This window comes from Pelobates fuscus, chromosome 5 (genome assembly GCF_036172605.1).
Source record: "Pelobates fuscus isolate aPelFus1 chromosome 5, aPelFus1.pri, whole genome shotgun sequence".
Lineage (NCBI taxonomy): Eukaryota > Metazoa > Chordata > Amphibia > Anura > Pelobatidae > Pelobates > Pelobates fuscus.
Window position 1 is genome coordinate 60052576 of NC_086321.1, and position 14413 is coordinate 60066988.

General features: G+C 33.5%; 1 protein-coding gene across 1 annotated transcript in view; it reads left to right on the top strand.

The window, feature by feature from the left end:
- DCC (DCC netrin 1 receptor) overlaps positions 1-14413 on the top strand; it is a 635057-nt gene that overhangs the window by 603559 nt on the left and 17085 nt on the right. The window contains exons 23-27 of the mRNA XM_063453897.1: positions 85-247; positions 2898-3124; positions 3430-3549; positions 11046-11201; positions 11872-11931. Of these exons, the coding sequence (XP_063309967.1) occupies positions 85-247; positions 2898-3124; positions 3430-3549; positions 11046-11201; positions 11872-11931 (726 nt within the window). The remainder of the gene's footprint in view (positions 1-84; positions 248-2897; positions 3125-3429; positions 3550-11045; positions 11202-11871; positions 11932-14413) is intronic.

Genomic DNA, 14413 nt, shown 5'->3' on the forward strand with positions numbered 1-14413 from the left:
ATACAGTGATGTAGACTAAAACAAGTTTAATTTTACATTTTACTAAGTCATTTTTTTTCCATATCACTTCTTGTGTTATTTCAGAACCTCCAATAGGTCAAATGCACCCACCTCATGGCAGCGTAACCCCACAGAAAAATAGCAATCTCTTGGTTATCATTGTGGTGACAGTTGGTGCAATAACTATTTTGGTTGTGGTGATCGTAGCAGTGATCTGCACTCGGCGATCTTCAGCACAACAGAGAAAGTAAGTCATTTCTTCTCCAATCATTATTTTTATTATCTTTCAAAGTAACTTCGATTTCTGCAGCACTATAGAGCATATAGGGCAACACACTAGGTGACATTTTGATAATATATCAAAAGGTAGATTTGTGCATGGGGAAAAAATGGCAAAAAAGTGTCTATGTGGTGTTACAGAAGTACATGTAAATATTATGTATATTTTTTGCAGTACAGTCATTTTTATGCCTTTTGGTACACAGATCAAGTAAGAAAAAGTATAGTACAGGAGAAGCGGTAACAAATTTAGATTTATATTTATATCTTTTAGTCATTAAATATATAAAATAGATTTTTTTTTACTGCTACTCCTTTTTGTTCATTTATTAGTCACTTCTCACTTTATCTGTGAGAAGTGTCTGTCCTATCACTATCATCTTTTTTTTACTTCAATCATGTTTGTTTCGTGATTCATCCATACAGCATTTTAGAGTTCAAGATTTCTGACAAAATCATGGCTTACCCAAAATTCAACTGAATCTTTATTCCTATGAAACCAAATCCCTATCAAAAAGTATTAAAGGTATAGATATCCTTAGAAATTGTAAAAAAATGAGTGCATACTACAATAAAATAATAAACAAATTATTAGTTAAATATCAGCTTGAATATATATAAACTCTATTTGTCTTTGTAAATTCAACTTTATCATCTCTGATCTCTAGTCTATGTTGTCCAGAAAATATTTGTTGATCATCCTTTTCTATATGTTGCAGTTTCCTTTAAATAGCCTTCCCCCATCAGTCTGTTGTCCTTGTTTCCATATTTGTTTTTTTTTCTTTACTTTTCTCCTATCCTCATCTCTATCCTGTCACTATGTACTTTTAAATTTAAAAAAGGAATCTAACCATAATAAAATAATGGATCTGAAGATATGGGAAAACAATAAAATATAGTTTAGAAAACGTTTGGCATTCTCTGTAAGCATTTATTTTGAACACGTTATCCATGGTACAACAATTTTCAAAACATATTTATTCTTCACTTTGCATTTCATTAAATCAGATTATTTATTAAACATCCTCCACACGTTCAACAACCATTATTCTACAGCTAATGGCTTGGCCAGTGTTCTAATAAGTAGATAAAGTGATGGAAATGTCGCTTGCAAACATTTGCAAAACCAAGCTCAATTATTTCTTCTTTTGTTCGAATTAAGCTTGAATAATTCTCTGTAAGTCGATTGCTATCAGAGAATTATTGGAGTTGAAGTTTGACAACTGTTGAAGGATCTTTGTTTAATACCACTGCCTAAGGAATGCTATGTAGAACTATTTAAGTTATCTGAAGTGAGTAAATATCAATAAAAGTTCTCAAAAAAAGTTCAGAAATGTTAAAATAATGAATCTAAGTAATTAAATGTTTCAATTAAATATTTACTACTCCCCAAACATTGTCTGCATTTAATGTCCTCACATGAATGTCAACCTGTGCATACATGGGCAAAATTGTCACCTTTTAAGTCAACCATAAAAATGTTAATGCATTTCTTTGGGATCATATTTGAAATGAGTTTGTCATGAGATTGGTAAAAATTAGCCATTTGCACAGCAGTTTCAGCAGTACCAAGTCCACAGATAAGATCTCAAAAGAATAAAATCAGCTTAGTGAGAATTTTGATATCAGAAAAAAAATTCAAAGGGAATTTTTATTGAGTTTGAGGTTACAGATCAAAAAGGACAAGTGTGTTATGGGTTCTTGTTAGAATCTAAAAAAGAGATTTAGCTCTCATATATGACTCTATGAGACAAATGATAACTCCTTTGTGTCTTTTATAAAAAAAAATAAAGACTTTAATTTCCATCAATAGAAGGAATGAATGTAAATGTGATGTTACAACTCTCCTATTGAGCATGTAATTTATTACGTGCTCCAAGAATATCTGCACTTTACTTTTAGAGTTCTTTGAGATTAGCAATATCTGCCTATCTGAAATTCAAGAAGGTAATGTATTTGGCTAGAGGATGTGTACAACATATGATTGCTAAATATCAGAATTTGAATTGTGCTTCTTTGTACTGGAATTGCTCCACTTTATATAGTAAAATCAGGACTGTTTGTTGTCTGGCAGTTATATTTTAGCATATGTTTCTTTTTTTTTCTGCTTAGAAACTAAAAATAATCTAGGTTTTGTTTTTTTGTTTTTTGCATTAAATATACATTGTAAATTTAAGCCAACTAACAACATGTCACTGAGGATAAACTAAACTTTGAACACTTTCTTGTCTCCAACAGTTGACTTTTCATTTTCATTTATTTATTGTAATTTTATGCCGCTTCAAATTACGCATTGCCATTGCACGACCTTGCACTTTTGCTACGAGGTGCTGGCATGTTGCTTGGTTTCTAAGTAACACTATGGCCACTTCAAGGATCAAAAAGCAGGTGGTGATAAAATGATATGACACCTGATGCCCAGACTCCGAGGATTTCAAATGTCATTCTTCAAAATGTTATCCAAGAAACTGTGATCTAACCTGTATAAAATGTATTTTATGTTTTGTATCATTTTGTGCTGCAGATAGTCTCGTTATTTTTAGTTTTCAGTATATTCTACATTCAGGTTTTTTTTATCTCTCTTTACATAATGAAACGCTTTGATATTTTGCCTTTAGAAAGCGTGCCACTCATAGTATTGGTAAGAGAAAAGGAAGCCAAAAAGATCTAAGGCCTCCAGATCTCTGGATTCACCATGAGGAGATGGAAATGAAAAATATTGAAAAGCCATCAGGATCTGAAACACAAGGAAGGGATTCCCCAAGGCAAAGCTGTCAAGATGCTACACCCATTAGTCACAGTCAATCGGAGTCACAGCTGGGCAGCAAAAGCACATCCCATTCTGGTAAATCTGTAAAAAATGCATTAAATAAATAGATAACTGCACTGATAGATATAACCCATCCTTTTTGTATCCTTTTACATAGTCAATTCCATTTGTGCACATTATTATATTTTGTGTATTATTATTGTTTTGTAAATTCAAATTAATGATTAAGATTTTAAGAAACAAATAGTGGCATCGACCGCTTGTGATATTAATAATATTTATTTCACACTGGGTATTCTTTTTTTAGGGGCAGTCTTTTTTTCCGTCTTTTAAAAAAAATAATAATAATAATTAACAGAATAAATAACTGATTTTTTCAGGTCCTGACTCAGATGAAGCAGGAAGTAGCATATCAACACTGGAGCGTTCCTTAGCTGCCCGCCGTGCCACCAGAGCTAAACTTATGATTCCAATGGACTCCCAACCAAGCGGTAACACTTGTAAGTTCTGATCACCTTAATTCCGCACCTCAAATTCATAGTTTAATGGTTTTTAATAAAAGTACACATTAAAACTTTCTATATCAGCATTGTACATGGAGTCCAAATATGCTGGAAATAAATATAGCCTCTTTTCCGAAAGTTTTTTCTTAAAGGAGCACTATAGTGCCAGGAAAACAAACTTGTTTTCCTGGCACTATAGAGTTATTAGGTCCTCCCCCCCCACCCCCCTCCCACAGGGCCCCCATCTCGCTGGGATGAATGGGTTAAAGCCCCTTCAGCCACTTACCTTAACCCAGCGCCGGGCTCTCTCGGCGCTGGCGACCTCTCCTCCCCCTGCCGATGTCAGCTCCGAATGCGCATGCGCGGCCAGAGCCTTGAGCACATTCAAACCGCCCATAGAAAAGCATTATCTAATGCTTTCCTATGGACGTCCAGCGTGTCTTCAATGTGATTTTCGCATTGAGGATTGCAGAAGCGGCCTCTTGTGGCTGTCAGGAAGACAGCCACCAGAGGCTGGATTAACCCTCAATGTAAACATAGCAGTTTCGCAGAAACTATCTTTACAGCTGCAGGGTTAAAACTAGGGGGATCTGGCACCCAGACCACTTCATTGAGCTAAAGTGGTCTGGGTGCCTATAGTGGTCCTTTAAGCTTAAACATTACACACTTTTCTATCAAAGCAGAGTAAACAGGAATATTATTTAAACAGGCAGAATTAACACTTTTCTGAAAATATATTTTGTTAGATGGACATAATGCACTATAAAATCCAGTTACTAAAATACTTTGTATGGTGAAGTGACAAATCATTTTAATAGATATTGCTCTATTCAAAAACGCATTAGCAAATGTAGGCACACAAAGAAATGCACATTCATCATGCATTAATGTCAACATTAAAAATCTTGGTGAAAATTAAATTTTATCCATACAGAAAACATCTCAACCCATTACCTCTGCATTCTATGTGCCTTATGAAATAATAAGAGCATGGCTTGAATGAAAAATATATCTTATGTTAATTGTTCTAAAATTCTTATTTTTGCCAAGTCTAACATCCATCATCCATTAAGATTGCACATACTGTAAATATGCCCATTTGTACATCACATTACATAATATATGTGTGTGTGTGAGTTTGTGTGTGAGTGTGTATAAGTCCATAACAACCACTAACAAAAAGTGAATAAATAGGAACTAGATTTAAAAAACGCTGTGCTTAAAATAGTTTGAAAAGTTTTGAATCTTTAGATCCAGTGAATGGCCCTGAATTGGAAACACAAAAAAAAATAATAATAAATACAAAAATTCTCTATAGCAAAATGATACCCAAATGAACAATTATTTTAAAGTACCAAACAATCTACGATATATATAAAACATAACCATAAGAGTAAAGCAAAAAACAAACATGCAAATAGTGTGCAATCATAAAAATGAAAATAATACTTAATGTAGAATATTTTTCACTAGAGTATTCTGGCACATCGCCTTAAAAAGATAATTAATAAAAACATAGTGCAGACCAGGGCTGGCCTTTGCGGTGTGCGAGCTGTGTGGATGCGTGGCACAGGGCACCATGGCAACAGGGGTGCCAGGCAGATGACACAGCTGACTACAATCAGTTATACGGGAGGGACAAACTGTGTTCAGTCTGTCCACATGATGCATTTCGCTCTGCCACTCTGTGCTTCTTTAAATGCAAAATAGACTGTCCGGTAAAGTGGTATTATATACTGTTACAGATCGGGCATGTTATAACAAGTAATACTGCAATTATACAAATCGTAATCTTTTAAGTAGCAGAGACGGCTTTGAAATATGTACTGATATTGTGTTGATATCCCATGTAAAACAAGGTAAATACACATTGTAATCGATTTTCTAAATAATAATAATAATAATAATAATAAAAGAGGAGGAACTATATTTATATATAAAATATCTTAAAACTGAAAGAATAGAAAATGAACAGAAAATCAATAAGACGAAAGGAGAGGAATAAAACACACAAAAAAGGAAAAAAAAAGAAGAAGAAAAAAAAGGGATAGTCTAACTCCGATTAGTACAGGGAAATTTTATAAAAGAAATATGCTGTAATAAAAAAAAGTATAAAACATGTGTATATATACAATATAAAAAGAGAAAAAGAGAAAAAATAAGGGAAAAAATGGGTCCTGAGGGAAGAGATATTGAATAATTGCAGTTTTACTTGTTATAAGGTGCCTAATCTGTAACAGTATATAATACCACTGTATAGGACTGAGTCTATTCTACATTTGAAGAGGCTCTGAGGCAGAGTGAAGTGTGTCATGTAAACAGACAGAACACAAGGCTGTGTGGAAGGAAAGGACACCGAACATAGGTTACTCACTCTTAAACTGCACTTGAGAACTTTGGGAAGTTCTTTTTAGCAAATTGACCAGATTAAGGCAATATATCTGCTCCTTTTTTATATGTTGTGTTAACCGAGAAGATGATAATGGTTGTTATATTCGATCATCAGCTGTCTGTGGATTTCTATGATATACCCTTTGTGGATCTACTGTTCATACTGAACTTGATCCCTCTGAGATAGTGAGAGTGGCATTCCTTGTTCAATACTATAAGTTTTTTCATCCACATAAATGATTTATTATGAACAGGTAGACTACACTATGTTTTATTGTATATCTGTTTAAGGTGATGCTCAGAATACTCTAGTGTAAAAGATTTTACATTAAGTAAAATTATTATTTTTTTATAGATAAATCCATGCATTACACACCAATGCTCAGAAATAAAGCAGTATTATAGGTCAGCATACATATAGGTTAGTAAATATATACAAATCACATTAATAAACAGTTGAAATGCTTGCATTATATTTCGCGTTGTTTACTAACCACAGAATCATGAAGGATTGACAAGAGAATTATCTACTTTAGACCATAATAGGCTTAATAATTTAGGATGGAAAATAGCTTAATAGTTAAAGATATTTTTCAGTTCTGCTATTTTGTCTTTGAATATAAAATTCCATGTCAGTTCTTGACATTCTGATTAATTAACTATGTTTGATAGATTTGGAACATTTAATTGTGATTACTGTGATTGGCAGTATACAATCAAAATATTTTTAAAAAAGTGGGTGTACCCATGTAAATGTATAGTGCTAATAATGTACTACACAAACAGAGGTATCCAGTATTGCAACACCTAGTCTCACACACACACACACACACACACACACACACCTAATTTATAGTTGCAGTTGCATACATGCAAGTTGTATTTACATTTTACAAATAATTATCCATATAAAGATCATAATTACGCACTATCTACCATATATGTTACTAAAAGGCACAATTTCCAACATATCCTTGAGACAAAATTACTGCCATTGGATGCAAAAATCAATACAGAGTCCAGAATATGTATTTAATCTTTGTTCTCAGTTTCAGATAACCTGTGTGTCTGCGTTGAGGTTTATTTTCAGATACTCTGTACACTGCATACAAATAGAAATTAAGTAGGATAATCCAGCATCAGTTCATTGTTCACGTACGGGAATGTAGGCATTTTCCACGTCTTTTCATCTTTAAGACCACTGATGACTATCATAAAATAAAATTTCCGAGTGAGATAGGTCCTGAGTCTAATGAACCGTTTACTCTTTGCGTCTGACATCTGTTTGCTTTTTTGCTCCTTGTGCTACCTCTTTCTAGGTTCTTAGAAGGAGAAAAAAGGCTATAATTCTTCTTTGTTAAAAACACTAACCAGAACTGTACTATGACGAAATGATAAAGGATATAGATCATTGAAAATGCAAGCCAAAGGAAATCAATTCTATTACGAGTGCATGCCAAGGACCACATAGTCCAGCCTTCTTTAAGTAAAATTTATAGCCTCCAAAGGTCTGAGTCAAAACATGTACAGGATAAACCAAAGCTGCAGTGGATTTCCTTGGAAAAAAAAAGTGTTAGGAATACATCATTAAATGAAAGCGTATTCACTAAACAGCAGGTTGTAGTAGATTTGTATAATAAAGGATAAAAGATGCGACTAAACTTAAGTTGGAGCAATGTTTTCAATCCAGTTATCAAATTTCTGCAATTCTTTTAGTGAATAATTTCAATAATTTTAGTGAATAATTTCCACATAGTGAGATGAGGAGAAATATTTTTAGTTGCAAGATGAGTATATTCTATAAACAAAAAATACCAAAATTCCTAATATTGTTTTGGTAGCACATAGACAAGCAGAATAACATAAAAAATGTGTTGTCTATTGTAAATTCAACTCGCAGTGTATTATCACCAAGTTTAGATGGGTTTGGTAATATGAAAGTTCAAGGTCCATATTATGAGTGAAGCTGCAAAGGAGATGGGCTGTGAATGTCAGAAAAAGCCCATAGCGCCAAACGGTTTAACAGAAATAGTATCACAACTTCCATAGATCCATAGCACTATAACCTCTACAGTGAGTTGTAGTGGTTATGGTGCTTAATACATTTTTGCTCCATATTAACTTTCTATGAGCTCTCTCCTTGTGTTTCAGCTTTGCTTAATACTTATTAATTATAATCAGTTATAATCAATTGAATATCTTAAAGTATTCTAGGTTCCTAAAGGGAGCTAAAAGGATATAATTCTTCTTTGTTAAAATTCAGCTTTGTCTATTGTAAATTCAACTTCAAGTACATAAGAAAAATACACATTGTTTAAGAGTTTAAAAAGAATATTCCTCTAGAGCAGGGGTAGTCAACCTTTTAATACCTACCACCCTCTTTTGTATCTTTGTTGTTGGTAAAATGTCCTTATCAACAACCAGTGCGGTAGTAAGTTTACAGCGCAAGTGCGATTTAATTTTTTATATATATATATATATAATTATGTACTTAAATTAATCTATTTTTTAAATCTATTTTCTATTCTCCTTTTTATCTATGTGTGTCTGTGAGGTGCTGTGTGTGTGAAGGGTGTAGTGTGTGTGTGTGTGTGTGCGAGAGAGAGGAGGTGCAGTGTGTGTGAGGGGGTAGTGTGTGTGAAGGGTGCTGTGTGTGTGAGGGGGCAGTGCATGTGTGAGGGGATAGAGTGTGTGAGGGGCAGTCTGAGTGAGGGGGCAGTCTGTGTGTGTTTGATGGGGCAGACTGTGTGAGAGGGCAGTCTATGTGTATGTGAGGGGTGTAGTGTGTATGAGGGGGCAGTCTGTGTGAGAGGGCAATCTGTGTGTGTGTGAGGAGGGCAGTCTGTGTGTGTGTGTGTGTGTGAGGGGTGTAGTGTGTGTTTTTGTGTGAAGGGTGCATAGGGTCTATTCCACGATGTAGGTGGGTGAGATGTGAAAATCTATCTTAATGTATCCTCCTCCCTTTTTTACCTTTTACAAGGGAGGGGGACAAAATGCTGCAAACGCTCATAGTCCAGTGTTGGCATGTTCACTTTAGCCTTCAGTTTCTCTGGCTGCAGGCTGATTCTCCTGTCCTCCTGCACAGCGCTGTATTGGAGCATTACCACGATAATGCACCACAACGCTCTGACCAGCCTGCTTGCGGGAGGAACACAGAGTCTCTCAGGTCCTTCCCTTCCTCTGCTGGAACTAAGTGCCAGCAGGCTGGTGAGGAAGATTTTTGATTGTCTCACCAGCCCAAGAGGGCTTACAGCAAGGCTGGGTCTGCATTGGCTGGCAGGGGAGATGAGAGGATCTCCCATACCGGCCTTAGTCCACAACCATTGAGGCTCACTGGGCGTTTTCAGGAGAACCCACCACCGCCCACCTGAAAACCCAAACTGCCCACTAGTGGGCGGTAGGAACCAGGTTGACTACCCCTTGTCTAGAGGAAATTTTAGAGTATAAAAAAGTAATATATTCATTTATATATGTAAATAATGAGTTATGTGGTGTCTTCCTTAATTTCTGTAAGTCCTAGAAAATCCATAGTTAGAACTTGAAAAAGAAAAGAAAGAAAGACAATCACTGCGTAGTATACTGAAAAATTATTTTGGAGAAATGGCACTGGGGAAAAAGTAGGATTAATATGCTCGCAAAGCATTAACGGTTGTAGGCTACAATGCTGTATTTCAATGTCATAGCTTACAGACCCTGTTTACTTATTGCTTTATGGCAGAATATTTTATCCCCTGATGCATATCTCTCCCACAGACCTTCATTTTCTCAAACAATCATGATACATTTTGATTAAGACTAAGACCGAGACTGATGTGTTCTGATCAATATACTCTAAGGTTAGGCTGTGTTTGTTTTATTTAACAGACTTAGATGAGGTTAGATCGTTTTATTCAAATAATATAAAAATCTATAATGCAGAGAGAAAAAACAAACCACTATATTATAAACTGGCCACTACTTGTGTTAGGTTTGTAACAGTGTTTCACGCCATATACACAGTAATAATCAAAGTAAAATGTTCCGTAGCATTGTTGTTTCTGACCTATGTTGGAATTGCAGTATTAAACTGAAAAACAATTGTTTTTAACTCTAAATAGCTTTTAACATTATTTTAATCATCCATATATTGTCTACTAATTCTTCATGTAATTGCTTAGCAGATACAAGTAATGTTTTTGTCCTTTTTCCTGCATCTAGGAGAGCTAGAGATCTAGTTAGAGGTCTTGCGGTCCTCCTGATAGCCTCACTGGTATAATGCAACTCCCTCTCTATAGTGTCATTTGCTAAATACAGTAGGACTATTAATATATCCAGCAATATCTGCAATTGGTTTTAGGTACAAAAAATACATTAAAATGTCAAAGGGAGGCAATCATTTATAATATAATGCATTTTTAAAATATATATATTTAAAACTGTAACAATATATATTTTTTTTCAAAACAGCCTTTATTCTCCTATTGCAGACCCTTTTTCCTACACTCTTTCAATAAGGAATAATTAACATTGAACATGTTTGGCTTTTAAATAAAGTATTTTTTCAGACAGAGAGATACAAATTGCACATTGCTCCAATTAAGTAACATGTTTATGTTACTAAAAAAGAAATGTTAATTTATTATAATTTGCTTCAGTCTCTTTAAGCCAGTACGGTAATTTATCTTGGCAAATGTATGTTTGGAAACAATGTAGACATGATTACAACTAAAACTACTAACATGCTGAGGCTATGTATATCATATATATCCTTTGTTTTCCAATGTAAAGGTGCAAATGCATTGAATATAAAATGTGACAGGACACAGAAAATTGATTCAGTGATGCAGAACTGCAGAGTTGTGAAAACACAATATGATTTGTTTGAGTGTTTCAGCTTCCAAACTCTTAACATTAGTGTCACATCAGAATTATATTGTCAACAACCTGCACTATTTCCAAAAGATTTTCAATCTGATCCGGTCACAGTATAATTCATTTTAGTACATAAAAAACAAAGACATTTCTGCTGCCTTGGATTTTGAATATTCTCTACCTTTAACATTTGTGTATATTATATATAAGTAACAGTTACTTGACATATGATGTCATTTTGTTTGTTGTAGCTGTTGTCTGTGCAATTCCTGTGCCAACGCTGGAAAGTGCCCAATACCCAGGAATTCTTCCATCGCCAACATGTGTCTATCCGCATCCACAATTTACTCTACGTCCTGTACCATTTCCCACACTCTCTGTTGACAGAGGATTTACTGCTGGTCGAGGTAAGTTGTTTATTTTATTTTCATAACATAGCTATTTTGTTGGCTTGTATGCATGTGAATTTATACACCATGTGGAATAATACATTTTATCTCTTGTTTTTTCCTGGTAAAATACAATCATCAAACTGGCAGTAAATTAAATTAAAATCCATGTGTACTGCCCGATCCAAATTTATATATTACGATATCAAATATAAAGATTATAGAACTCTTCTGACAATCTTATAGTAGGTTATTCAGAAGACAGAGGTAGGGCCATAATCTCCATAACCATGTCCATAAAAGTGTTATCAGGAAAGCTAGAAAAACCCTTGAGAACATTTCACTTATTTTTTTTCTAAATTTCTATAACACGTTATAACTACAATAGAAGAATACTTTGAAGCATTACACCAATAGTCTATACAGCCTTGGAAACAAACACCACCACAAAGTAGATAATATTTCATAGCTGACTAAAACAAATTGACCATCAAAAGAAAGAAAGCACATTGCTGGTAGTAATAGATATGACGTGTATACCTTAGAGTCTACAAAATGGAAGAAGTAGAAAAAAGAATGCATCATATTAGTTTTGGAATCTGTCAACCCTTCTTCTTGGAGATGTAATGTCTAGGTCTTACACATGCTTTCTTTCACATTTTCTGTTATTAATCTTCATTTTCCACAGTCGCTGACCATCCTGTCTTGTCACTCAACTCTACACCATCTCTTCCCTCTATAAACACAGGTAAATAGCTATAGAGTGTTAGTGCTGAAACCACAGGAAACACACAAAAAAAGCCATATTTCTAGTGATGGAGATGTAGATTGTGGTCGTTTAATACAACTCTCATCATCAGCCTTAACATTTATTGTAATATCAAATGGAAAAAGAACACAGAAGAAAATATTTAATGAATTTGGTCTAACTTCCCTTTGTTTTGTTTGCATTGAACAGAAAATATTCTGTCCACCAAAGATTTATCATGAGGCAAAACCTTACTTTAGTCATGTTGAAAAAAAAATAATATATATATATATATATATATATATATTTTATTTTTTTTCAAAATATATATATATACATACAAATATATAAAATATACATACAATATATATATATATATATATATATACATACATACGATTATATAAAATCTCACTGTGTTTTGGACTGACCATTTAATAAAATCATTAGTGTGCCGATCATATCATATAGTTCTTCAAGTAACTTTACTATTAAAGTACAAAATATCTTTTAGAATATTTTGTCATTTGCAAACTTGTTTTGCAATGCTTTTTTCAGCAAATAGTTTGTTTGCCAAAGAGTAGGATTGCTATTTTTGTGAAAATTCTTTTACTTTTTTGAGCCAAACCTTGAGCCACCATTCTGGGTTATTCTGAGAAATGCTACAAGAACAGTTGAACCAAATATAAACATTCTTGTGTTTGAACTAAAAATGGACAGTGCTAATATAAATGACTGATTTGAATTGATATATACTGCAAATTTTGCCATTTATCAGTGTTCTTTTGCCTTTTTCGTTCTGTTTATATTCCTCCTTAAAATGCGTAATTATTTTCAGTTATTCTCAAATGTCTACAATGCATAAGCAAGTGACATCTACTACATAAAAATACATAACAAAGCAGTTCGGTTACAAAAAAAAAAATACATAATTGGCCACAATAAAATCTGTTTAAATTAACCTGTGAAAGTAAAAGCATGATTAACAGACCACATTTGTATTTTTAATTATAATGCATTTAAAGTCTAATCAATTTTAGTTAGGTCTAGGAAATGTTTTAGTGTTACAGATGCAGCCTAATATAAGGTATGATGTATTATCACTGGGGTAATGAAAATATTTTATGCTGTTTTATAGTTCAGCAATGCAGCAGTTTCAATGTTATGGGTATTTTGAGTCATATTTTCGTGTTTCCATTTAAAAAGTGCTTAGTCTATAATTCCGTGAGCAATTAGGAATATGAATTTCAGTAATTATTCTCAAGCCTTGGTGAAGTTAAAGACTTTTACAATTCTTAAAATAGAAGCCATTTGTTACAATTAGGTAGCTTGGGATATGTTTAAAGGATTTGCATACTTTATTAATATTATTTGTAAGCGAGAGTTTGCACTAGTTTTGGAATTATGTAGTCACTATTTCATTTTGTGAATAAAACACTCATTCCTTTCTGTTCTGGTGAAGTTTTTTTGTAGTTATCTAACAGTCTGTCTCCACATTATCAATCTATCTGCCAGAATATCTGGCTACGTCTGTCTGTCTTTGTCTATTTACCTGTCCACCCATCTTTGTCTATCTACCTGTCTGCCTGTCTTTGGTCAAATTTTTTTGTTTTCATTTTTTTTTTTTTTTAGCATTATAGGTAGAGAAACTTTTCTTGCCTGTTTTTTTCTGTTATTATAAAAAAGATATTTATCTACTCAGACTTGGTACATAGTGTATTTGCTAATGGGGCTGACTTATGTACCAAAAGTACATTTAAAATGCCAATTTGTGACATTAAAAGGCTGCTGCTAAAAGCTAGTGAAAGTAAGAGCATTCTCTACAAATCAGGCGAGTCATTAAGGTATTTCGAGTTGAGTCGAACTTTTATATTGTGAAAAGGTTTACAGCACCTATATTTTATCTAACGCTCAGTCAGTTAATCTATTGGAATAAACCAGTTTTACCTGGATTAGTGTTTTGAAGTATCCTCTCTCTAGCTGCCACATCAAAGAGTAGGCAAGACACCTTAAAAAGTCTTGTTTTATTTTTTCCTGCTACTTATTATTTGATCAATAATCTTATAAATGCAATACGTTATTTCATACTTCATACATATTTCTTTTTAATTCAGCCTTTTGATTTATAGTTTTTTATGTTTTCTCATGGTCACACCATCCCATTATTACAATTTTAAACTATTATTTGTTAACTATAAAGATATGGTGAATTGACAGCTGACTTGCAACATTTAGAAATAATTGCAATTTAATGTTTTGTGAGTGTATATATTAACTCTAGGTCTACCTGTGTAACTTTTATTCAGTAAACTGGGAATTCTGGAGAATTAAATTAGGAGATTCAATTTTTCGGCTAAAATATAAAAGCTGTAAAAATGCAAGAGTTAATATCAAAGCTGGAAAAAAGCAAAAGTTAAAGATTTTTTGTTACTCTTTCTAGGCAATTATTTTGCCAAAAGATTGTAATTCCCTTCTTCACAAT